The following is a 25,606-nucleotide window of genomic DNA, read 5'->3' on the forward strand; positions in this document are numbered from 1 at the left end:
CCTTCTTGGGGATCTCAAGGCATTTCCAGGCCAGATTGGACATTACATTACATTACAGTCATTTAGTCGACGCTTTTATCCAAAGCGACTTACAATAAGTGCATTTAACGTAGGAATTCAGGAGAACTACTAGTCATCAGAGGTCATAAGTGCATCTTCTCTCTAAACAAGAATCTAAGAGCAAAACCAGTGCTACAGTAAAAGCACAAGAAAGAGATTTTTTTTTTAAATGAGTGAATACAATGAGTGCTAAGAGCAAGTAATAGGGTAGTAGTTATTGAAGAGGTGAGTTTTCAATCAGTGCCAAAACACGCTGAAACTCACCGCAGGGACTACATGTCCCTGCAGTGAGTTTTGGGTCTACCCCGGGGTTTCCTCCCAGTTGGACGTGCCCGAAAAACCTCCAATTGAAGGCGCCCAAGAGGCATCCTAATCAGATGCCTGAACCACCTCAACTGGCTCCTTTTGACGCGAAGGAGCAGCAGCTCTACTCCAAGCTCCTCACCCTATCTCTAAGGCTGAGCCCAGACATCCTATGGAGGAAACTCATTTCAGCTGCTGGTATCTGCGATCTCACCCTTTCGGTTGCTACCCAAAGCTCATGACAATAGGTGAGGGTTGGAATGAAGATTGACTGGTAAATTGAGAGCAATTTAATAAAGAATACTCGGCTCCAAAAAAACTGGATGTGCAAAGCACAAAACTACTTGCACATGCCACTCACCAAAACAGCTAAAATAACCTTGGGATATTTAACTGTTACAATAAAAAAAAAGACACTAACTTCATCTCTAAGAAATCTGAGAGAAGTTTAGAATACAAATGCTTATTTTAATAAAATGTTTCGCTGTTACTATTTAGGGATTCAAGTATGATGGGTTTGTAAATTCCTTTATTCACAAAAATATGTGTAAACAAAACTTAACATAAAATAAAAAAACAAAAGCTGAAGAGACACCATTACAATGAAAGGTTGACTAAGCAGAATCCCACCAAAAGGTAGACAGAAAAACATACTGTGACAATGCCATGATGAATTGTAGAGTAGTTTCAATTCCTTTTCCCATTTTTTTTTTGTTTTTTTTTTTTAACTCCAGAGAAAGAATTCCTGGCAAAATATGTGCCTGCCAATAACACTTTCTGAGAATCACCTTCATCTAACCAGATCTGCAAATTATATTAGAAAGTTTATATTTAAGTTATTTGTTCCCAGTATGACTGGGGTTTCCAAACAGCCCATTACCCATCTAGAAGTCAGTTCAGTTTACACACAGTCAGCGTGGATCCTACCCCTGACCAGAACCGGAACCCTGGGTAAAGCGGTCCATTGAACTGACTCTGGTGCTTGTGGATGAGGTGAGCCTGGTTTTTATGGATTCGGTAGAAAGCAAGAACCCCAGCATGTTGGTCCAGATAGATGCCAACCCTTTGAGACTTGGGTGAGCCCAGCAGGGTCTCCTGACCCTTGTGCCAGAAGGAGAAGCCTGTTCCAGACCAATACAAGCTCCACGACTGAGCATTATGGCCTAGACGGCTTGTGTTATCAGAACCCTTGCGTTCCATCTCCCTGTACGCCACACCAATGGTCATCTGCATGGCGAGTGAAGAAAAAAGTGTTATCGGAAAGAACAAAATTAAGCTCAGGAAAAAAAAAATACAGTTCATAATTTAGTGGAAATTCCAATCAATTTATTTTATAAATGACACAAAATTGGTTTGAGCTGCAGAAATCAATTTAATTGATTACTCCAGTCATCAAGCCTCACTTTCTGTCCGGTCCACTCCACCTCCCAGTAGTAGGGGCTCCCACCAAGGGGCTCCTGACAGAGAATCTGTCTCCAGAACTGAAAACGTTCAGGGTGGTCTGGTGGGTTCAGGTTCTCAGCCCGTAGGGTGGCCTTACGGTCCCAATCTGACAGCAACAGGTGGCGATATGCAGTGTTAGAATCCATGGTGGGGTCAAAGCGAACTAAAGGGAACAGAGTGTAAACAATAAGAGCTCTGATTCTTGACACACCTACTATTTGAACTGCTTTAATAATGCAAAAAAAAATATATATATTCTGTCAAGACAACTTAAACTCAGGTTCACTGAAAGAGATTTTTTTGGCCGTGAAATAAGTTGGACTCACATTTCAGCAAATCCTCCCTGGTCTTTGGCTCTGGATTCACAATTTCCACTTCTGTCACAAGAGCTGCTGCAGTAGATAAGGAAAAAATCTCTAAATCACTGTTGAGCAACATATGCAACTTTCCATTACAATGAGAAATTACTGTCTTTCAGGTGTCTAAAGCATCAGTATTTACTGTGAGGTTGAGGAGGGAGGCGGTGTGGAGGAGCAGCTGATGATATTGTCCATGATGTGGGTCAAGATACAGAAAGAGGAAAACAAGGCAGAGAAAATGTCAGGGGAAATATTTCCCTGTCATTTAACATCAACAAAGTAGAATTGTTCATAAACTGTTGCAAGAATTCTAATTCATTACCTTGAGGGTTAATAGGGGGTGAATATGGAAGGATGGCAGCACCTTCATTCCCTATGGATAAAGAAATTGAGGGGATTAGTGAAACAAAACAAACAAACTAACTAACTTTTGCCAGGTCAATGAGAGCTGACAATTCAACAGACTGCTCACTCCGACTCAGCCCTAACCCGGAGAGGACAGTGAATAACTTCACTGAACACCGAGCTCTATCAGATGTCTTAATTGCTTGAGATCAACTTACTAAAGGGTAAAGGTGGAGGATTGGTCAGTGTGTCATAAACCACAGTGGAGGAAGAACAGGTCATTTTTGAGCAAACTATTCTATTTAATGTATATCTTTATAAAGCGATTGTGCAGTATCTACCTGCTGTCAGCATTGGGTTTGGCTGCTTTTCGTGTGCTGCAGTGACCCCTGGTGACACAAAGTAAAAAATGTTAGTCAATAACAAGGGTTTGTGTGTGTGTGTGTGTGTGTGTGTGTTTGTGTTAGTGTGTGTAGTACCTGGGTTTTGTGTGGGGGTCTGGCTGCTATCATCAGCTGCTGCAGTGCCTGTTGCCATCACACCATTGGTCATGGAACAATCATTCACTGAAGACGACAGAATGCTTTTCAATAAAAACTACTGTAATCTCTTTTTTCTTTTGGTTAGAATTTGATTTGATTATCAAAAGAATGGGAAACTTTCTTTCCAGCACTAACCTACTTTGAAAATCTTAGCCAGGACACCTTTGCTGAGGTCCTGTATAGAGTCTCTGAATTCTACCATGGCTGAGCGGATCACAGCTACCACCTCCTTCTTCTGGCCCAGTCCCAATTCATCTATTGCCATAGTCGGGCCCAATGGCTCTAAAGTCAGGAAGTTCTGAAGAACAAATATCTCAAATTAACACAACAGCCGTCTTGAGCCCTCACTTAATGACAGAGTCTAGCCTAATGTAAATACATACGTTCAAAACTCTGCAAAGCATGCTGAAAATTGCAATAGTCAAGGAGTGCTCAACAAATAGGCAAAAAAAAAACTAATAAATACTAATGTACATTAAATTAGCACAACAGAAATAAAACTAATCCATTATCTCAGCAGTATACTCCCTTATCCCAGTGGCCCATACTTTCAAAAAGCAAACATGGTCTTGCATGTCTGCCAGCCGGCTCATCTCCTCGCTCTTCCAGCGCAGCTGTGCCACCTCCTGCTCCAGCCTGTGGATGTGCCCTTCGGCCCGGCTGCTGAGGGAAGCCTCATGGGCGCAGAGGAGCGAACCAATCTGGGTGCCCATGAGCTCAATGCTTTTCACAAGCCCAGAGAACGAATCCACACCCTCCCTCTGTAGAGCTTGGATTGAGGCCTGAGGGTGGAAAGGGATGGGGAAGGGAGGCAGGATGGTGAAAACAGAACAGAGGAGACAGGATTTCAAAAGAGAGAAGAAAGCATGTTAGTCAAAATATAGTATAGTAACAAAGAAAAACAGTAAATGATGAAAAGGCTTCTGCATTAAACTTAGTGAAATGGAAACTATTATTAGTTAGTCTATTGGTTTTGTACCTTGTGTTGTCGAGCAGATTGAGGGAGCTCCTGAAGTGCCTTCTCAGTCACATGGATTCTCCCCTGCATGTCTGCTTGCATCTGTACTAGCTCCTTCTGGATAAACATACTGAGGTATTATGCATGTATTCATCTTAGCATGAACAAAAACATGATGGGAATGGGCACAGATATGAAAACTGGATTACTAGTTGTTCAAAAAGTGTGTCAAGTTCAGCTACATTATAAAAACACTACATGTGTAATAACGAAACATTAAGAATTCAACAATCTTTGAAACCAGAAACAAATGAAATGAACACTGCTACTACAATGCATTATAAAACAGTGCCAGAATTGACCATACTATTGAAATGTTTGTCATATCAAACACATACCTGTCTCTCCCTGCGCGCCTCGTGTGGCTTGAGCACACGGTGTCCCTTGTGTCCATGCTGACAACACTCTTCACAAACACACTCTTTGTCATCATGGCAATACAAATCCAGGGGTTTCTGGTGTTGAGGGCAGGATCTGGGTGCTAGCGTGGGGAGCTCGGGGTAGACACTACCCTGTCGCTGGGGGCCTCCCACTGCCGCCAGCCCTGTATCTGGTAGGACCTCCAGGTATATGGGCATTGATGGTGGTGCGGAAGAGATAGACTTGTGGGGGCTCTGCTTGACACTGTTGGTCATCAGTTTCTCCATTGCTTCTACGAGAACGGTGCTCCTAGCCAGTGAGGGTCGGGGTTTGAAGACCTGTCGACACTGGGGGCAGCTGTACTGACCTTTGGTGTCTCCTCGGTCCCAGTGTCCCTGAATACAGACCAGGCAGTACGAGTGGCCACAGGGCAGGGTAGCCGGATCCTTCAGGACCTCCAAACACACTGCGCACACAAAGGTCTCCTCTTCAGACCACGCTGAGGCCATAGTGCATACAGGCTCGGAAAGGGTGAGGATGAAGTGGATTTTGTTGCTTGTTTGAGCAAAGAATTGAAAAATAAATGTTACGAAGTCACCCAAGGTATAGGAGTGCACACAAAGAAGTCAATGCTGAAATGCCAATTCACATGCTGTTTAAAAGTCTATGCAACCTGGGTTCAGGGTGGTGCTGGAAAAACAGGTGGGACAAGAAGTTTCTGTCTCACAATGATGTCATGGGTATGTCCTGTAAAAACTTTGCTCCATCTCATGCCAACGGGTGAAATTGGTGACGGTGATGATCTCATGTTTGCATTAATGTTTGACACTAGATATGGGCTCATAATTATTTTTTTCATGTTTTTTAGCCAGATAGGCCTATTTGGTCTCCTTTTATGTAAGGACATGGACGCTATGGTTTCATCCAGTTCAATGATGCAAGTGAGAAGGAATTTGTATCAAGTCAGACTGGTTTTGTCCACTTGCATGGGGTTTTCCTAAGACCTACCCCAGCCAAAACACATGGGGGGGGGGGGTTAAGAGGTAAGAGTGCCGTCATCGATGCGCTCAGGTCAAACTTGAATGGCAGTGTCATACTATTTAACTTACGCCATATTGGATAGTGGCAGTCAGCTAGTGCTAAAGGCCAGCTACTGATGTTGCAACTTCCAAGGTGAGTGTCTTACCTCTGCTTTCAAATTATGACATTCAACTTATTTTTTTCCCAATGGTTGTGATATGTGACTCGTTATTCGGCGAGTGGACGGTTTAGCCGGAAAGACTGCCGCTCTTATTTGTGTCTCGCCGGTTTCTTGCTAACTTTTTAGCCGGCTTGCTAATGTTGACAAGTTTGGTAGGTGACGGTCGGACCTACACGTTTTTTTAATGCCACCAAAAAACAAACAAAAAAAACTGATTGCGAAAATTCAAATTGACGTCAGCTTTTATCGGGAATGATCAGCAAAGACGGCGAATCGACAAGGTGGCATTGATTCAAGACCGCGTTTGAAAGCAACGAGAAGCGAGTGACGTGCGAGCTAAGTTCCCAAGTTAGCCTAGCTAGCCTGACAAAAAGTCTGACAAAAATGATGGAACAGGTGGGACTGAATTGATTGACTGTTGAACTCGGGAAATAAATTTGTTGACTTCAACCACAATATCGACTCTTTAACCACAATATCGACTGAAGCGGACAAGAGAACCCCGATAACTAACACCACGGATGTTTACCATCTGAGCTGACATGACACAAACAGCATCCCAGTTTGACTCACCTGGGCGGGCAGTACAGTGGGAACCTCCTCCGGAAAAACAGGTAGAAATAAGAGTTTGTGAAGGTTTTTTTTTTTTAAATCTCGGCCGCCGAGGCATGAGGCAAAACGTTGAATGTAATAGGTTAAAATTATTTTATTTTTTTAGGGTCGGGCAGAGTATAAATGTAACGCTTGATAATTTACTGTCAAGATGTGAACCCACAACTCGGTCACCATTTCAAGTTTGCAGATGGCCCTTGTTCAGTTCGGTCCCAGCTCCCTTCGTTAATAGTCTGTCTGCCCAACTCACATGCCAATTCGAGTCATGAGCTACCCTTGAAAAGTTCGCCTGGTCAGTGTTCATTTATACTGGTACCATTATCCCGCACCTGTGTTGCAGGAATACTCAATATGCGGAGTAAATGCAATCCTGCACGAGGTTTTGGTGTAATTGCTGATGAAGTTATGAGTGTGACTGAAACAGGTAATGAGTACATGTCAAAACTTATTTCTGTATAGCGCTAGGCACTTTCAAAGGAAATGAGTGAAATTAAAAAAAAGTTTTGTTTTTTTGTTTGTTTGTTTTTTTGTTTTTAAGCTGACTCACTCCTTCCTTTTTACTGCATGTAAGGGCCACTGGTGTAAGGACATGTTTTGTTTTATCCTTCGTAGGATGTTCAGGGCTCCTCAGATCCTGACCCTGCCCTGTCCCATAAGACCCCTACTGCTTGGCGTGAGAGACCCTCATCTCACTCTTTTGACTGAACACACCGGCTGCACCTCGCATATTGCCAGAGCTAATAGGGATGGAGCCACTGCTGATAGAGCAGACAAAAAGGAGAACTTTTCAATACCCAACAAGACTGCGTCTTCTTTGTCGCCTCGTATTTCGTCAGTATCGGACTGTCGGAAACAACAGCTGAGTTCAACTTTACCCAAAGCTCCTCTTCCCAGCTGTCCCCGGCTGACTCAGAACTCTGTCTCCTCAAAACCCAGGCTAGAATTTCACCCATGGATGTCCACAATATTAGAACATTTTGCAGAAAATCCCAGATCCACAAACAATTACCATGGCTGTATTAAAAATAAATGCCCTCAACTGCACAGAAGGCCATATAAAGGTATCCCATATTCATTCAGTATTGCCACTAAGTTACATTGCAGTCTCATTCAAAGCACTTTATTTTGCAGTGGACACTTTCTTAGACCTTTTAGCTCCTTGAAACATCGACCGTGGGTTTTTAGCGCCTCCCAGAGAAGACTCCCACAATGTGCTGTTTCTGCGCCCAAGACCAGAGCAGTTCATTGGGCTACTCATTGCGAGGCATTGGCCCTGAGGGACTGCTTTTCCCCAGAGAATGAGGAGAGGTGTCGACAGACCTTGGGGCCCAACCTGAAGCTGTATGAGCGGATGGGGGAGGGTAGGAGCCAGGGGAAATGTGCGTCCGTCCTGGTCTCTCTCTGTTTTGTGGAGGGGGAGCCGGCATTTCTCTTCACACTGCGCTCCAGCACACTGAAGGGCAGACACAAGGGTGATGTGAGGTTAGTTTCCAGCAAGTATCAGTGTTTGCGGCACATGCTGTTGTGTACTTATGTGCCATATGTCTTAGATAGCGTTGCGCTTATATCATAAGTGCTCACCATTTTGCTTTTCCTCATTTTCTTGGCTATGTAGCTTCGCAGGTGGTAAGAGTGATCCATCAGACAAGGACATTGTGGATACAGCCCTGAGAGAAGCCAAAGAGGAGCTGGGTGTTAATGTGGCCACAGAAAAGGTCTGGGGTGTTCTGAAGCCACTCAGGGACAAGGTGTGTAAAAAATGGCAGAACCAGACTGTCAGTGAACACTGTTTGTTTCCTCTATTTTTGATATGAAAGACATTTACTGACTGGATGATTTGATGAAAGTGATGAATACATTGCTCAATGGCTATAGCCTAGGTGCACACCCCTATGCATTGGAGTCTCCCAGCCCAAAGAATCGCTATGCATCGCTATACATTCAGGTCACACTCACATTTAAACATCCTGTGAAAATCTTGCCAAACATAGACTACAAAATAAATAAGCAGGGGTTTTAAAGAGTTTTAATGTAACGTAGTAGTTGTTCCCACCTCTATTTTTCAAGGTAAGCTTGTGAATGTTAAAACAATGGACAGATCCTTGGTCAACAAACAGTTACTATGTTCCCCTGAATTTTCTTGTTCCTGCAAGACACTGTTATTAAACTAAGGCTAAGCTCAGGTAATCCTTATCTTATTGCATGATTTTGTGTTGTCAGTTGCCAACTAAGCACACCAACATAGCTTATGAAAAGGTGTGTGCAAAATATGATTGTCCATGTTTCTCTTCCATTAGTCAGGAATGATGATCGCTCCGGTGCTGGCTAACCTCGGCCCAATAGAGCAGTTGTCCTTCAAACCAAACCCTGGAGAGGTAAAGTCAGTATACATTTAATATCCACAATGTAATTGTATTTTTCTGTCTATGTCAGAATTGAGATGGATAGAAGTCACTTTTCTCTTTCTTTTGTCTGTATGAACTCCAGGTAGAGGAGATCTTCACATTGTCAATCTCTCACTTGTGCAACCCTTTAAACCGTGGCTACACACACTTCCGCACTGGTGTCAAATATGGATACACTCTTCCGGTGTTCCGGAATGGGAAGCATCGTGTTTGGGGCCTGACGGCTGTTGCTTTAGAACACACCCTCAAACTCATTGTGCCACCGTAGCAACTGAATCAGCCAATCACAGTTGTTCTGCGTAAGCACATGATTATTATGTATGATGACTAAATTATTTGATTTGGACTAGAATGCAATCAATGAGACTTTCTGTGCCAAAACCTGGGCAGGGGACAGTCTGAATACAGTTTGGGCTCTAATTCCTCTTTATTAGGTTATGAAGTGAAATTACTTTCATGATCTAAAAATGAAGGACTCTCTGAGCCTTGGGTGAACAAGAAGCTCTCTAGAAAGGATCAGGTATGTAAAGAATGTGGCCAATCGGATTTATAAAGTGAGAGTAGTTACCCTGTTAACATTTGAGTGATTTGCATTGTGGGACAGGCAATGAAAATGAAATCAAGTTGAAAGAAAACAATTTAAATATACTTGATCCATTCTTAGTTGAACACTTTACACTACACTGATAGTGTGCCAAACGCCTAATACAGAATCCTTTGTTAACTTGCTTTTACCAATTCTGTGTCTTCCCCTCACCAGTGAAGTGGGAGTTTATTGGTTAAATCAATAAGGAATCATAGCTTTCATCTGTTCATTCATGGAAATAATGAGTGTTACTAATTTTTGTACCATTAATTCATCATACTGCTTGGCAATCATTGCTAGGAGTATTTTTGTGTTTTCACTAAGGTACTCTGCTCAGACATGGCTTGAAAGGTTGATGAATTTTTTTTACAATTCACTTGGGGATAGCTTCCTTTGAGCCACTTGGAAAAGGCTGCACATCAGAAGACCTGTTGTTTTTTTATTGCGTCAAGTAGGCTCAGTCAAGCTCAGCTAAAATACATTTTAAGGATTTCCAATGCCATTTAGCCCATGTCTGATTCCATTTCCCCATCCATTATGTCAAATCTGTTCTGTTATCAATCATAGGTGTATTTTGAGCACATCATGATGTTGTGCCCTATTCAACGATGCAATTAAATACATGTGAAATTTGTTCTCCCTGTGATATTAATTTCTAATGTATGGTTTAATAACCTGTCTTTGGAATGCTTGAAATCAAAGCAATAAATAAAGAGCAAAAAATTACGTACAGCATTATAATTCCTACCTAAGATTTGAAAACCTTTCACTTGCCTCATCCAGTCTGATCAGCACCTAAATCAAAACTAAAAAAGAAAAACTCAAACACACTACCCCTTGCATCCTCTTGAAAATTGTACTTTTAAAATGACAAATATCCAAAATGTTACAATATGGTAATAGCAGGAGTTCAGTGAGCTGTTGGGATTTTCAAACCACAGAGTACGGTTCTCACAGTACTTCGGTTCAGTGAGCTTGTGTCATCTTTGCTTTTGTTTCTCCTTAGACATATTGCTTCAACAATAGACCTCTTCTGGGTCGTGTACCTCGTGGCCTATGTAATTGGGCCCAAATACAGTGAGCACTCCGTAACTCTTGTGCGTTGAACACATGTCTTTCCTTGGGGCTTAATAGCAGTATTTCAAGAGACTTGTGATGTACAGTGTAGGGCTTTTGAGACCTTTAAATCAGGTGTCGTATGATAACTGGAGAAGAAAAAATGTTCAAAGTGGTCCCAGAGGGCTGTCTCTCTCATCATCACAATACACTTTAACCGCTAACTTAAATCCATTTTTGGTGTTGCGGCATCAAGGCAGAGAGCACTCCATGGGGTTCAATGAGTCCGGCAGCAGATGGCAGTTAAAGGGCCAGCTGAAGGAGAAGAGATCAAGAGCTTGGCTGCACTGTAGTTCAGCTGAGGAGCAGACGGAACGACAGGGCTCGAGGACCCCGCCATGGGGGCTGCACTGTGGCAGGAACATCCCACACACCAGCCTCCTCAGTGGCTCGAAGCATGCCAGCTCCATCAGCACCTGCAAAGAAGAGAAAAATAGAAGGGTTGAGTTAGCCTAAGTAACCACTTTTGTGAGGGAACCAGTGCATTTGTGTGTGTGTTGTGCTTCTGTCTATGTGAGGATTTGAGATTTTAACCATCAGAGTGAGGACATCTTTGCAAAGTGAGGACATTTTGGCCAGTCCTCACTTCTTTAAGGGTCTATTTTAGGGTCAGGACTTGGGTTTCGGGTTAAGGTTAGCAGTAGTTTAGGGTTAGGGTTAAGGACTAGGGAATGAATGTAGTGAATGAGGGGTCCTCTCAAAGAGAAGCACAAGAGTGTGTGTGTGTGTGTGTGTGTGTGTGTGTGTGTGTGTGTGTGTGTGTGTGTGTGTGTGTGTGTGTGTGTGTGTGTGTGTGTGTGTGTGTGTGTGTGTGTGGACAGAATGCTGCCCAGGGGGAAAGTATGTTCTGAGCTTCCCACCAGACCCCCAACAATGAGATGCATTGTGCATCAGCTCTGTCAAGCACTGACCTTCACAAAGCACATTTGTGTCCCTGTTTGTGTGCTGACCTATCTGTTGTGTCTACTCAGGCCGGCTACTTTTTGCCTGGACTGCTAGCACTTCGTCTTTGTTGTACCAGCAAACTTGCACACCACCTGGCACCATTTTCTGCTTTTTTTGACATTGTACAGCACTATTTGGTTGATGTTTCTTTTTGAATGTGCTTTCTAAATATATCGACTTCGCCTTGACAGTAACAGTAAATGTTAGGGTTGCTAAAATAGTAAGCAGTGTTTCCATGCAGGGTAGACACGAGGCTGGTGATTTATGGTGTGCATGGCAGTTTGCCTCACCCGGTACTGTCGGAGCAACGCACCCGCCTCCCTCTGATCAGATATGGACAGCCAGATGTTGGGGAAAGAGGTGAGGTTGTAGCTGAGGTCCTGACACATCTCCACCTCTATCAACTCACACGAAGAAGCTAGTGAAATGGAGAGATAAAGACGAGCAATCTCATCTTACAGAGGAAAGATAGATAAAAACATTGAGATGTACTATTCATGATTTACATTGAGAGCTTGGGGGAGGAGATGGAAAGGTAGATGTAAGTGAACTGGTTACAGCAACAAGTCAGGGAACTATAGCTGCCAATGATGTTTCACTTTGATTTCTGAATTTTATCAGGAAGGATGTATTATGGGTATTGGGTGAAATGGAGGTGATAAATGTCATATACTATGTGTGCTTTGTACCAGATCATTGATTTTAAGATTAGTCTACTGCACCTACAACCTTGTTATGAAGAAGAGCACCAGTTAAATGACTGACATGCTCATGTAACCAAGACCCTGTCCCACAAATGTAACTGTGGTATATGCGGCATATCTATCATGCAGGGGCGGCTAACAGAAAAGGTAATGGTGACACAGTGACTGACTGAACGGAGGGTAGGTGGAATTGTCGCAGCCGTGCTCGTCCGCCCCGTCGGAGCAGTCGCTCCATCCGTCACACAGCCACTCCTGGCGTAGACACTCCCCGGTGCTGCAGGCAAACTGGCTGGGGCCACACGTCCCTGAGACAGAGCACAGCACTGGTGTTCAGACCAGATCAGTGAATGTGACAAAGACATTATTGGAGAATTGACCAGAAGTCTGACTGACTTCTCCGCTCCGACTACTGTTGTTCTGTCTCTTATCTGAGACTGGCTTGCTAAGCAGTGCCAGGCAGGGCGCCCCCACATGTATTGTCAATGAAAAGTTGTGTAGAGCCCCCTTAATTGGGCCCCCTAGCTCTAGTAAGTCAAGTCAAGTCAATTTTATTTGTATAGCCCAATATCACAAATTACAAATTTGCCTCAGTGGGCTTTACAGCGACACAACATCCTGTCCTTAGACCCTGTCATCGGTTAAGGGACAACTCCCTAAAAAATACACACAAAAAACCTTTAATAGGGAGAAAAAATAGAAAGAAACCTCATAGAGAGGAACAGAGGAGGGGTCTCTCTCCCAAGACAGACAACGCACAATGGACGTTGTGTTTACACATTTACAGAATACAACATTGAATGAGGATAACAGAATTATAATAGAATTATAAAATATATGAAGAATATGATGCGCACTAGTAAACGCCTTCTGCAGCCTCTCTCTTTATGGTGCTTCAGTGGGAAGATAGTGAGTTTGAACAAGCTTCAAATGAAACAGCTTATGAAAATACCCGATATCTGATGTGAATCTACAAGTATGTTCAGTGGGCCATGAATGCTGTAGCCTGATGTGTGTCCACCATCTACTGGTTTAATTGTGTAACTGTTAGGACGCCTCTGTTATGCACCTCGTAAAAACACATCCAACTTCACGGCTTTTAAAGGTGTTCCAAGGTTTTCCCATTTTAGAGGTTCCCACCTCTCACCTCTCGAAAATGGGAACCTCTCGCCCCCTCTGTCAAACACATGTCTTCCCGTGGCTGGAGGGAGTTAAACAAAAGAGGAGGCCAACAAGAAAAAGAAGAAGAAGAGGACTGAGCAGTCGATATGACACACAATGTACATGTGTGCAATTGTCACATTGCAAGGGTTGTGGGCAAATTGGGCCAATCCCATCTTTTTAGGCTAAAACTAATTGCTTGAAAATTTTGAAATTTAGCAAGGCCTTCTTTTTGTAACTATTATTCACCAAAAAAATAAATAAAATAAAATGCTGTAACATGTCTAACAAATAATTTTCAGTGACTTGGACAATTGTATTATCCCCCCCCCTCCGTTGAATGACCCAAATCATTGCTACAGTGATCAATTCTTTGCAAATGCAGCTTTGAGTGTCAAAAGCTGCTACAGATATCAGTTGAAATTATGTAACTCCTTTTTATTCTTTAATATTACAATTAGATATTGAAAAATAAAAAATATTGCAATATAGTTTTTTCCCCCTTCATTGCTAGAATAGAAGAAGGAAAAGGGAGAACAAGAAAATAGTTTAGTTTTAAAGAGGTAAGACAGGATGGTTATTAAAATGGTTGGAAGCAAAATGTAATTGGATAAACAAATACAAAAACCTGGTTTCACCCTGAGGGGAAACCAGCAGGAACTTACGGTCTGCAAAGGGCACAGCCTGGTATGTTGCATTGAAGCCACTGTCAGCAACTCCTTCATCCGCTACAAACACTACAGTCATCTGAGGGCCAGAGGAGGTCAGGTCTGGGGGCAGGCTGGAGCCACAGAAACTGACAGAAACAGGTATGTTGATATATATATATATATATATATATATATATATATATATATATATATATACAGGAAAAAACGTTTTGCACGAAACAGGCCTATACTGCAATGTATTAAAGCTTTTTTTTTCCTGTATCTGTATTGATATTCCACTCATTAGTTGAGCACTTATAACAACACCATTGATTGTTTTAAGAAGAAGAAAAAACGCTATAGTATATACACACACACACACACAGATGGGTGACAAATGAAAGGAAAAAGCTGAATGCTTGACCCCTACTGTGAGGGGTCCGGGGGCTCTGTTATGCTGCGGGGGGCATTTTCCTGGCATTGTTTGGGTCCACTTGCACCCTTAGAGGGAAGGGTCACTGCAAGTCAATACAAAGTTATTCTGAGCGATCACCTTTATCCTATGATGAAACATCTCTATCCTGATGGGCGTGGTCTCATCCAGGATAACAATGCCCCCATCCACAGGGCACGAGGGGTCACTGAATGGTTTGATGTGTATGAAAATGATGTAAATCACATGCTATTGCTTTCACAGTCACCAGATTTCAACCCAACTGAACACCTATGGGAGATTCTGGACTGACGTATTAGACAGCGCTCTCCACCAACATCATCTAAACACCAAATGGGGGAATATCTTTTGGAAGAATGGTGCCCATCCCTCCAGTAGAGTTCAGAGACTTGTGGAATATATGACAGGGAGCACTGAAACTGTTCTGGAGGCTCCTGGTGGCCTACCATCTTACCAAGAGACACTATGTTTGTTTATCCTTTCATTTGTCACCTGTCTGCACACACACACACACACATATATATATGTATATATGCATATATACATATATATATATATATCAATACGGATACAGGAAAAAAGATTTTAATACATTTCAGTACAGGCCTGTACTGAAATGTATAAAAATATTTTTTTCCTGTATCCGTGTTGATATTCCGCTCCTCATTAGTTGAGCACTCACAACACCATTGATGGTTTCGAAAAAAAAAACGCTATATATATATATATATATATATAATATAATTATAAAATCTATGAAGAATATGATGCGCACTAGTAAACGCCTTCTGCAGCCTCTCTCTTTATGGGGCTTCAGTGGGGAGAAGTAGTGGTAGTACTAGTAATAGTGGTAGTAGTAGAAGTAGTAGTAGTAGTAGTGGTAGTAGTAGTAGTAGTAGTAGTAGTGGTAGTGATGTTGATGGTGGTAGTGTATATATATATATATATATATATATATATATATATATATATATATATATATATATATATATATATATATATATATGGTTTGCAGTCTTCTCTCCTGCGGCTGAGGCTGTTGTAGTGAAAAGACAGGGTCTCACCAACTCCCCGTACAAACAGGAAGTCATGAAACACACAGGTACTATAAAAGTTCTCACCGCCCCAGAACACGTCCAGCTCCGGTGTTGGTGCTGTCAAGGACCTCCACATAGTCAAACTCACATACGTCTTGAGTCTCCAGACTGAAGTTCTTGAAGCTCAGTCTGATCACATGACCATCCTCAACAGATATCCGCCAAGTACACAACTAATGAAGGAGGGGAGGATATCAGTCAGACAACAAAACCAAGCTTCAGAATTAGTTGGCATTGCAGTTTAGCTGTCTGGACATATTGTCAAGGTACCTGCTGGTGAGGGTAAGGCTTGGGGTGGTTTGGACTTGCAAGGTATCCATACTGCTCAGTCTTCTGCCCCCCACACTCTGTTTAAATGCAAAGGAAACAACTATGAACAGTGACCTTCTAAGGCCCAATGTGACAATTTTAATTCCCCCATTTTTAAAACCCTGGTAAATTGTCAGTATGTTATCAATAATGTTAAACACAACTTTATTTAGGGCGTCCGGATAGCGTAGCGGTCTATTCCGTTGTCTACCAACACATGGATCGCCGGTTCGAATCCTTGTGTTACCTCCTGCTTTGTCAGACGTCCCTACAGACACAATTAGCCATGTCTGTGGCTGGGAAGCCAGATATGCTTATGTGTCCTGGTCGCTGCACTAGCATCTCCTCTGGGCCAAGGGTACCCAATCTTCTTTGCACCGCGGACCGGTTTAATATTGACAATATTCTGGTGGACCGGGGGAAGCGCGGGGGTGGGTTAATAACAACCGGAATATAGGTTAGGCTTATAAATCAAGTCAAGTTTATTTATATAGCACATTTAAAACAACCACAGTTGAACCAAAGTGCTGCACAAGCTTAAAATACAATATAAAATAAGTGACACATATGAATATAAAAATATATGTAAAGAAGACAGTAAAATAAAGAATATAAAATGTAAACAATAAAACAAGAGTAAAAGTATATTTGCACAATAAAATCATGGTGTCAAGCTCAACTTGAATTGAATGCCAGCAAGAAGAGGTAGGTCTTAACCAAGATTTAAAAGTCTCTAGGGTCTGAGCAGATCTTATGTGTACTGGTAAGTTGTTCCAGAGATCAGGGGCAGCCACTGCAAAGGCTCTGTTGCCCCTATTCTTAAGCCTGGATCTGGGAACATGTAAGAGCATCTGGTTTGTTGACCTGAGTGCTCTGACTGGTGTATGATGATGTATCAGCTCAGACAAATAAGATGGTGCCAGCCCATTTAAAGACTTAAAAACAAGTAATAAAATCATAAACTGGGCCCTAAAACAGACAGGAAGCCAATGAAGGGAGGCCAGTACAGGCATTATGTGATCACGTCGTTTCTTTCCTGTCAGCAGGCGAGCAGCTGCGTTTTGTACAAGCTGCAGGCGACGAAGCGACAACTGAACTACACCAACATACAGTGAGTTACAATAATCCAAACGAGAGGTAATAAATGCATGAATTACCCTTTCAAGATCATTTGGCGGGAGATAGGTCTTTAGGTTTCCCAGAAGTCGTAATTGAAAAAAACTTGTTTTGAAGACTGAGTTTATTTGTTTATCAAAGTTAAAAGAGCTGTCAAAAATCACACCAAGATTCCTAACAGAAGAGCGACTGTCGGAAGCTAAAGGGCCAAGAGCGCTATCATAACCATCCAGAAGATCCGGTTGTCCATATACAATTATTTCAGTCTTATTTTGATTTAGTGTCAGGAAATTTAACTCCATCCATGTTTTGACATCCTTTAAACAACTCAGCAAAGCCTGTATAGAATCTCTGCTGTTTGTTTTTATAGGCAGATAGATTTGCAAATCATCAGCAAAACAATAAAAAGACATATTATGTTTTTTTTTTAAATTGACCCCAAGGGCAGCATATACAATGAGAAGAAAATGGGGCCCAAAACGGAGCATTGGGGGACCCCACAGTTAAGTGGGGCCACAGCTGAAGAGAATTGGTCTACATGGACAGAAAAGCTTCTATTTGACAGGTAGGACTTGAACCATTCTAGGGCAGTACCTTTAATGCCTACACACAGCTCAAGATGTGATAAAAGAATATTATGGTCAACCATGTCGAAGGCAGCAGTCAGGTCCAAAAGCACCAGAACAGCAGAGTTCCCAGAGTCCACAGTTAAAAGAAGATCATTAAAAACTCTTAAAAGGGCTGTTTCAGCGCTGTGACGTGATTTGAAACCAGACTGGGACTTTTCAGAAATGCCATTAATCTCTAGTTGCGTTTGTAATTGTACATAAACGGCTTTCTCTAAGACTTTTGAAAGAAAAGGCAGCTTGTTAGCTGCAGCTTCCCCCAACAGTTCACGGCACATGTCCTGGGCAGCAGGCAGAATCGATTCTTCGCCGATAGTGTGAAAGGCTTCTTAGCCTTAGCAACACGGCTAGCCACCTAGTACGACGCTCTCAGAGCAGCAGCATGTGCAGAGGTGGTGGCTCTCATCACACGCTCCTGTCCCGCTGGCTCGCGTTGTTCTCGCTCAGAGAACTGCACGGGTTTGTCTTTAAGTGCGGGGTGCTTGGACTCAAGGTGCCGAAGCAGTTCTGAGGGCTTCATTGCCTCATTAGACCGCTTGTCTCTACACATCACACACAGGGGGTTTGGAGCATGCGAGTCACCGGTTGCAATAAAGCCATATTTTAGGTACGACTCATTATATTTCCTATTGAAGGAAGCGTTTTTGTTTGTTTTTTGTTTTGTTTTTGTTTGTTTTTTTGCTGTCTCGGCCTCTGCTGTCTGCGTTACCATCGTCATTAGACCTTCTATCTCCCCTAAATCTTCTGAAGAAACTCTCAAGCGACGTTTGTTTTTTACTGGTACTCATGGTAGCTAACTAGCTGCTAGTAGCGAGTTGACTGAGTGCGTCTCTGAATTATGAAGTTAGTTACCATTGGTCTGTCCAATACCACATGAGTGAGTGATAAAATTACATCACTGTGTACACGCTTCAAGTATCCGTTTCAAATTAAAAGCCCTCTAGCATTATGGCTGGACCAGGCTTTTATTTGAATATTCTATATCATATTGTTTGCTTGCGGCCCGGTGCTGGTCCATGGTCCGATGGTTGGGGACCCCTGCTCTGGTTGGTCAGGGCGCCTGTTAAAGGGGGAGGGGGGAACTGGGGGGAATAGTGTGATCCTCCCATGCGCTATGTCCCCCTGCCAAAACTCCTCACTGTCAGGTGAAAAGAAGCGGCTGGCGACTCCACATGTGTCGGAGGAAGCATGTGGTAGTCTGCAGCCCTCCCCAGATCGGCAGAGGAGGTGGAGTAGGATATGCTCAGAAGAGTAGGATAATTGGTCAGATACAACTGGGGAGAAAAAGGGGGAGGGAATTAAAAAAACCAACAACAAAAAAACAACTTCATTTGTTAATGGCAGTCCTGTTGTGCAAACGCAACTCCCTCTGTTGTCAACTGTTCAAAATCAGGATGAATAATGCTAACAGCCCAATGAATAGTTTTAGCCATCAAATGGCAGAAGAGGCATAACCCACCCTCCTCTGCTGGATGATATTGTCATATTCAAAAGTGCATTTTCCGATTTTTGGTGCATGCAGAAGGCAGATAGTGGCATACTGTGGCATACTGTATAAAATTTATAAATAAAGCATGTCAATGTTGAGACGTTGTCCTCTTTGTAAATGTATTGTGTTAAAATTGTGTCACATTGGGCCTTGAGGGTCACAAAGCTGCCTTTTCGTTTCTGTGTTTGTATGCACTGTAACTCGGGAAAATCGGGAGTATCACATTGATGCTTTTTACCACATAAAAGTGGGTTCAAGGGTTTATCTCTTCAAACTCAAACTACTAGATTGTTGTTTTCCTGTTATTCTTGCTTCACTGTGAGTTGCATATTTATTTGAATCAAATAATAGTTTAGCTTTGCATGCTCTCACCCTTGTGCTTATGGCTACAGTTAGCCTCATCTGTTTGGTCATGGCAATTTGGCTGGCCATCACACACAGACACAGGGAGGAGACAGCGACCGCTGTCACACATGAACTCTTCTCTGGAGCAGCTCTCTGAGAGAGAACACACACACATACACTGTCAATACTGAGTCTCTCATCCTCCCTATGCAAACTTTAAGCATGAATTTCAAATCTCTTTATGCGACCCCTTCTTTCGTTCCACAAACAAACACCAACACACACTTCTACACACTCATAGACACACAACTGACTATGTTCAGGTGGTATGGCTCTGTACTGTGCGATGAAACCACTTCCTGCAATGCTGCTATCAGAGCGGAAGGTAACCCACACTGTGCTGCTGTTAGTGTTGACTGTTGGTGGTGCAACATTACCACAGAACCTACAGGGGAAAGGGAGGAGAAAAGACAAGATGACAAAATAAGACAAGAGAAAATGGATGGTTGTAAAGAAACATCATTTAAGATAACGCAATACTTTTAGGTTGGCGTTCAGCTTTGTACTGTAAATTCTTGAAAGGATTTGTGAACAAGGGTTATGCAGCATTAGAATTTGTTGGATTAGTTATAAAGAAACCCACCTAGTACAGTCTCAAAGGAATGCTAATTAGATGAAAAAATATAGCCAGAACACCATATGTATTAGATCTTTTGAAGACAAAAAAAGAAAAGACTGTAACTGATATAATCCCGAAACACATGCAGATCTGTAGTTAGTGCCATTTAGCAATTATTAAAGATAATAACAGCCATACTGATGCACTCAAACACAGAGGAATGCCCTTTTGCAAGAAAATTACAAAGATTATGTCTGCTGCACACTTGGGAATGAGTCAACTTGCAAATTTGTACAATACAACCAGTTCCTGAACGTTACTTTAGCATGTTTCTGCTATTGATAAGTTCCCTGACACTATATTTTTGACATTTAGAAATTTATAAGAACGTTACTTTTTCCTTAAGCTGTTAGCTACATGCACCTATTAATCCAAATAGCTTAAAACAGACTCATAAAACAGGAAACATGGGAAAGTACATAGGAAATTACAGAGTTGCATCCCAAAACTTTGATTTGTCTGGTCTGGGCCTGGAGATCTGACCAACCTGGTGACCACAGAGCTGTGGTCAGTCTGCTCCTGTACCCCCAGCCAGTCAAACAGACAGGGTGATGGTCCTTCCACTGTCAGAGAGGAAATGTGGATTTGAACTAGGAACGGTGATTTGACCCGGATCACCCAGACACACAGAGAGTCAGGGGGGTAAGAGCCAGGGTGGTTTGGAGAACTGAAACTGCCCTCCAAGTCAGTCAGTACACCCCCACAACCTGAGAGAAAGAACACAGTGGATAAGGAGAATCTATATATGCACACACACACACACACACACACACACACACACACACACACACACACACACACACACACACACACACACACACACACACACACACACACACACACACACACACACACACACACACACACACACACTGTTGAATGGTAAGCTTTTGTGCCGTGTTTCTCAACTCCTCTGGACCACTTCTGAGTTTTTGTTTTCTTTAAGTAATTGCTATGTTCATGTTGCTTGCATTAGGTCGAAATACTCCCTGAATGGGTAACTAGATAGGCAGAATAGAAAACCAGTACTGAGGCGTCCCACAGACTAGAGATGTAAACCACTGCTACGATTTAACAATCAAACAATCAAGTTGCATTTTTATAGCGCTTTTCTGCAACAGCCACTCAAGAGCACAATATTACCAGTGACAGTGTTTAATTTAAATTTACAATTTTGAAGGTTTACATGCAGACATATGACCTTCTTGACATTTCATAGCTGACAATTTTAAGACAATAGCTAATCCGAAATCATGAATGCTTTGGCTGTTGTAGTATACTGATACTAAATGCTTAGCTGAATGATAATCATTAGTAGACCAACAGAGCTACCTAGTGGTGGTTAAGCTAGGCTCTCATATACCCCGGATGTTGACTGCTGCGCCAGTCGGAGAGTTACAATAAAGAGGACCAGACGTTGGGAATTGGTCTCCGGCTCAAATCACTGTTATGGATATATTAGCAGTATAAGATACATCCAGATAATATAGCGAATATATTACAGTGGCGACGAGGATGGGATACCTTTAATGTGAGAAGGTAATCCCAGTAGTTAATAAAAGCGGACGAAGCAACGTGACGCTACAAGCTAGTTTACAGCCAGCTAGCAAGAAAAGACTAGCTAGCCAAGCCAAGCACAAGCATGGCGCATTTCATCGGCAATATTGCTGAATACAAGGAAGGTAAAGAGGACTTCGAGTCGTACCTTGAAAGATTGGAGCAATGGATGATCGTTAATGAAGTGGAGGACGGTAAGAAGGCCAATGTTTTCCTGTCTGTGATAGGCGCTGAAGCCTATGGCCTACTAAAGAACCTCTGCATACCAGAAAAACCGAGTAGCCTCACGTATGCAGTACTGAGCGGGAAACTAGCATCCCGTTATAAACCCAAGCCACTAATCATAGCTGAACGTTTTATATTTCAGAAAAGAAACCAACTAGAAAATGAGTCAGTGTCTGATTATGTGGTTGCTTTAAAGCACCTGTCCACACATTGTGAATTCGGTCAGCATTTAAATGAAGCACTGAGAGACCGATTTGTTACTGGTTTAAAGGTGGAGGCTATTCAGAGAAAGTTGCTCGCAGAACACAATCTGACTTTTGCAAAAGCATGTGAGCTGGCCTTATCTATGGAAATGGCGTCAAAGAATACGCTGTAGTTTGCCAGCAAACCAAGCGGAGCTGCAACTGTGAATAAGATAGACAAGAAGAGAACAAGCAAGGGTGCGTGGAGAAGCAAGTCGTCCACCAGCGAGTGGAAAAGCAAGCAACCTACCAGTGATAACTCTAGACCACAGAGAACAGAAACGCACCAACCCTGTTACCGATGTGGAGGTAACAACCATGCAGCTCAAGTATGTAGGTATAAAACCGAGACATGCCACAAGTGTTCCAAGGTAGGGCACATAGCAAGAATGTGTAAAACTAAAAATAGACAGGGACATACACAGTATGTGGCTGAAGACCACAGTCCAAGTGAGAGAGGAGATGGAAATGAGGATGAACTGTTTGGTGCGTATCCGATGAATACAGTGTACTCCACGAATACAGTTGGTAATGGAAAAAAGGACATTAAGGTCAATATTAAGTTAGAAGGAAACCCTGTAAACATGCAGCTTGACACAGGAGCTGCCGTAACCCTGGTATCTGAGATAGTGTACAAGGAACATCTCTCACACCTGCCACTGAAAGAAAGTAAAGTGCGTCTGTCAACCTTTTCCGGTGAGAACATTCCCTTGATGGGCCAAGTGACTGTCAATGCGAAATATGACAACCAGAGTGGAGATTTACCTCTTGTGGTTGTGAAAGGTGACAGACCAGCCCTCCTTGGCCGTAACTGGCTGGCCAATTTTAAACTAGACTGGGCAAGCATATTCTCAGTTACACCAGCAGGGGGCAGTGATAACACAGATGTAGAGGCAGTGTTACAGAGACACAAAGCAGTATTTGCTGAGGAGCCTGGCACTATTCGTGAATTTAAGGCAAATATCAAAGTGAAGCCAGATACAAAACCTGTCTTCAGAAAGGCAAGACCAGTGTCATACACACTAAAAGACGCAGTTGAAAAAGAGCTAGATAGGCTGGAAAAAGCTGGTATTATCTCAAAGATAGACCATAGTCAGTGGGCTGCCCTGATAGTAGTTGTACCCAAATCAGACAAGTCAATTCGTATCTGTGGAGACTATAAAGTCACGGTTAATCAGTGTGGAAGAGGAGACCTATCTATTGTATTTAGAAATCACGTCAGGACACAGCACTGTCGCTCGACACAACTGCTACGTTGCATTCTTTATTTAGACTGACACAGCATCACAGGCAGACCCGATCAAACAACCCAGAGCCCGCAGGCATCACCAATCGATCCCAGCACAATAGAACAGCACCAAATCAAATGCAGCACTGTCGATGTGTGCAGACATAACATTCCCCCCCCCGGCAGGATTTCAAACATGAAAGGTTGACACAAAGTCCTCTAGGTGGCCAGGGCATAAACGTGTGCGAACAGGTCGCGGGGCGGCCTGAGGCTGGGCAGGCCGAGGTGGGGAGGGAGAAGGCAGGGGAAGCTGAGGCCCAGGAATGTCTGGGGCCCGTGTAGGAGCTGCATGAAGCCCCGGGGTGTCTCGCCATGCCGAGGGAATGGCTAAGGTTGTGTCACCAGCTGTGTGTGGCGGAGCTGACACCTTCCGTAGACGACTGGAGTGCCACCGAGTGCCATCGCTGAGGAGGTAAGTGGCTGGGCCCAGCTGACGGGTGACTTGGAGAGGAGAGGACCAGTATGAAGCCATTTTATTGTCCCTGTGGGGCCTGCGGACCCTGACCCAGTCTGACACATTGATGTCTGGCACCCTGGTTCATTTTGACTGGTCAAACCGTTGCTTCATCCGCATCTGCTGACGAGTGACTGAGGCTCTGACCCCAGAGGGAGGTGCCTGGGGTGTGGAGGGGCGGAGCCTGTCAAGGGGCATGCACAGTTCCCGGCCTAGCATGAGAGAGGTTGGGGAGACGCCCGTGGTCGAGTGCTGTGTGGCCCGATAGTGCAGCAGAGTTTGACGGATGGCCTGCGTGAAAGAGCACCCTTGGGCCATGTGTGCTCTGAGGCCATTCTTCAGTGACTGGTGAAAACGTTCAACGCCGCCATTGGCCTGGGGGTGGTAGTATGCAGTGCGTATATGACGGATGCCCTTGCTTTCGAGATAAGCAGTGAACTCAGCAGAGACCAGCTGAGGGCCGTTGTCAGTGGTGATGGTCTTTGGGAGGCCCCAGCGAGAGAAAAGAGAGTCCAGGAAGTCGATGATGATCTGTGAGGTCACAGTGACGGAAGTGGTGAGTTCAGGCCATTTTGAGTGTAGATTGTAGGCGACCACCATGAAGCGTTGGTGGTGGGGAACTCCATGGATCTCACCACAAATGTCCAACTGCAGGTGTTCCCAGGGCTGAGAGGGCCAGGCGAGAGGTTGCAGGGGTGGGGGAGCCTGGTGGCCAGTCTTGCCACTCACAAGGCAGGCAGAACAGTCCTTCACCAGAGCCTCAATATCTCTGTCTATCCCCGGCCACCACACCAGGTCTTGGCAGCGCTGTTTCAGTTTCACAATGCCCAGGTGGCCTTCATGCGCCATATTCAAAATACGTGCGCGGAGAGCAGCTGGGACCACTGTGCAAAACTCACGTGCCACGCAGGTGTCGTTCCAGCAGGAGAGCTCCTGTCTGACTCGGGCGAACGCAGCCAGCTCCTCTGGGACCTTGTGAGGCCAGCCGTTCTGGATGTAGGTGCGGAGCTGGGAGAGGACAGGGTCCTGTTCGGAGGCTGCCTTCAGCTTCTGCAGAGAGACAGTGGCCTGAAGGGGTGTGTGTAGCATTTGGACAATGTCCTTTTCCACACAGTCAGTGTCCGTCTGTGGAGCTGGGGTGGAGACAGAGCGAGAGAGCAGGTCGGCGACAACATTGTCTCTGCCTGGGGTGAACTGCAGGCTGAAGTTGTACTGGTGGAGGTGGTCAGACCAGCGGTGCAACCTCAGGGGTTTGTGGCCTGTCCCAGATGTGGACAGCAGCGCTGTCAGGGCCTGGTGATCTGTCCTGAGGGTGAAGGAGCGGCCATAGAGGTAGAGGTGCCACCTTTCACAAGCCCAGATACAGGCTAACGCCTCACGCTCACCCACGGAGTACCGCTGCTCGGTCAGGTTGAGGGCACGGGAGGCGAAGGCGATGGGCTTCTCCACACCATTCTGGGTTTGAGACAGCACAGCCCCTATCGCTGTGGCTGATGCGTCACAGGTCACAAAGGTGGAGTTGGAGATGTCGAAGTGAGCCAACACTGGTGGTGAAGTCAGTTGAGTCTTGAGATCACGCACAGCGTCACTGCATGCCTTTGACCACACCCATGGCTCGTCCTTACGCAGCAGCTGGCGCAGGAGGGCTGTGGTCGCAGAGTACTGGGGAAGAAACCTCAGGTAGTAACTTGTCATACCCAGGAAGGAGGCGACCTGGGCGGCCGAGCTGGGCTCAGGGATGGCCTGAATGGCGTCCACGTTGGATTGTAGTGGAGTTACACCGCTCGCTGACAGCCAGAACCCAACGAACTCGATGGCTGGCACAGAGAGGACACATTTCTCAGCAATGAGAGTTAGCCTGTGCTTGGACAGGGCTGCAAAGACCATGTTGAGGCGCTTGTCGTGGATTTCACTGGTG

The 25,606-nt window shown here is 44.0% G+C and overlaps 3 protein-coding genes across 7 annotated transcripts in view; 1 reads left to right on the forward strand and 2 right to left on the reverse strand.

Moving 5' to 3' along the window:
* Nucleotides 1-893: 893 nt before the first annotated feature.
* Nucleotides 894-5,072, reverse strand: ftr86 (finTRIM family, member 86). The gene is made up of 10 exons (XM_056284062.1): nt 4,409-5,072; nt 4,032-4,127; nt 3,601-3,834; nt 3,188-3,350; nt 2,990-3,076; nt 2,852-2,899; nt 2,488-2,538; nt 2,133-2,198; nt 1,767-1,969; nt 894-1,590 (listed from the first exon to the last, which is right to left on the reverse strand). The coding sequence occupies exons 1-10, from the start codon at nt 4,937-4,939 to the stop codon at nt 1,255-1,257; spliced, it is 1,815 nt and encodes a 604-aa protein (XP_056140037.1). The 5' UTR covers nt 4,940-5,072; the 3' UTR covers nt 894-1,254.
* A 368-nt stretch (nt 5,073-5,440) lies between these two features.
* Nucleotides 5,441-9,868, forward strand: nudt8 (nudix (nucleoside diphosphate linked moiety X)-type motif 8). Of its 5 annotated transcripts, none has more exons than XM_056283613.1 (6): nt 5,445-5,603; nt 6,584-6,667; nt 6,856-7,725; nt 7,859-7,991; nt 8,541-8,618; nt 8,731-9,868. In XM_056283613.1, exons 3-6 carry the CDS (start codon nt 6,857-6,859, stop codon nt 8,914-8,916), a joined length of 1,266 nt encoding a protein of 421 aa, XP_056139588.1. In that variant the 5' UTR covers nt 5,445-5,603; nt 6,584-6,667; nt 6,856; the 3' UTR covers nt 8,917-9,868. The 5 variants fall into 5 exon arrangements, with proteins under 5 accessions (XP_056139591.1, XP_056139588.1, XP_056139587.1 ...); XM_056283614.1 differs by lacking the exon at nt 5,445-5,603 and adding an exon at nt 5,842-6,245; XM_056283616.1 differs by lacking the exon at nt 6,584-6,667 and having other exon boundaries at nt 5,441-5,603; nt 8,541-8,623; nt 8,731-8,865.
* A 603-nt stretch (nt 9,869-10,471) lies between these two features.
* Nucleotides 10,472-25,606, reverse strand: part of mfrp (membrane frizzled-related protein) — a 30,595-nt gene continuing 15,460 nt past the window's right edge. The window contains exons 5-13 of the mRNA XM_056284022.1: nt 20,410-20,629; nt 19,558-19,688; nt 19,271-19,396; nt 15,629-15,705; nt 15,383-15,531; nt 13,823-13,953; nt 12,170-12,304; nt 11,586-11,713; nt 10,472-10,766 (exon numbers count right to left, since the gene is read on the reverse strand). Of these exons, the coding sequence (XP_056139997.1) occupies nt 10,542-10,766; nt 11,586-11,713; nt 12,170-12,304; nt 13,823-13,953; nt 15,383-15,531; nt 15,629-15,705; nt 19,271-19,396; nt 19,558-19,688; nt 20,410-20,629 (1,322 nt within the window). The 3' untranslated portion in view covers nt 10,472-10,541. The remainder of the gene's footprint in view (nt 10,767-11,585; nt 11,714-12,169; nt 12,305-13,822; nt 13,954-15,382; nt 15,532-15,628; nt 15,706-19,270; nt 19,397-19,557; nt 19,689-20,409; nt 20,630-25,606) is intronic.

Source organism: Lampris incognitus, chromosome 7 (genome assembly GCF_029633865.1).
Source record: "Lampris incognitus isolate fLamInc1 chromosome 7, fLamInc1.hap2, whole genome shotgun sequence".
Lineage (NCBI taxonomy): Eukaryota > Metazoa > Chordata > Actinopteri > Lampriformes > Lampridae > Lampris > Lampris incognitus.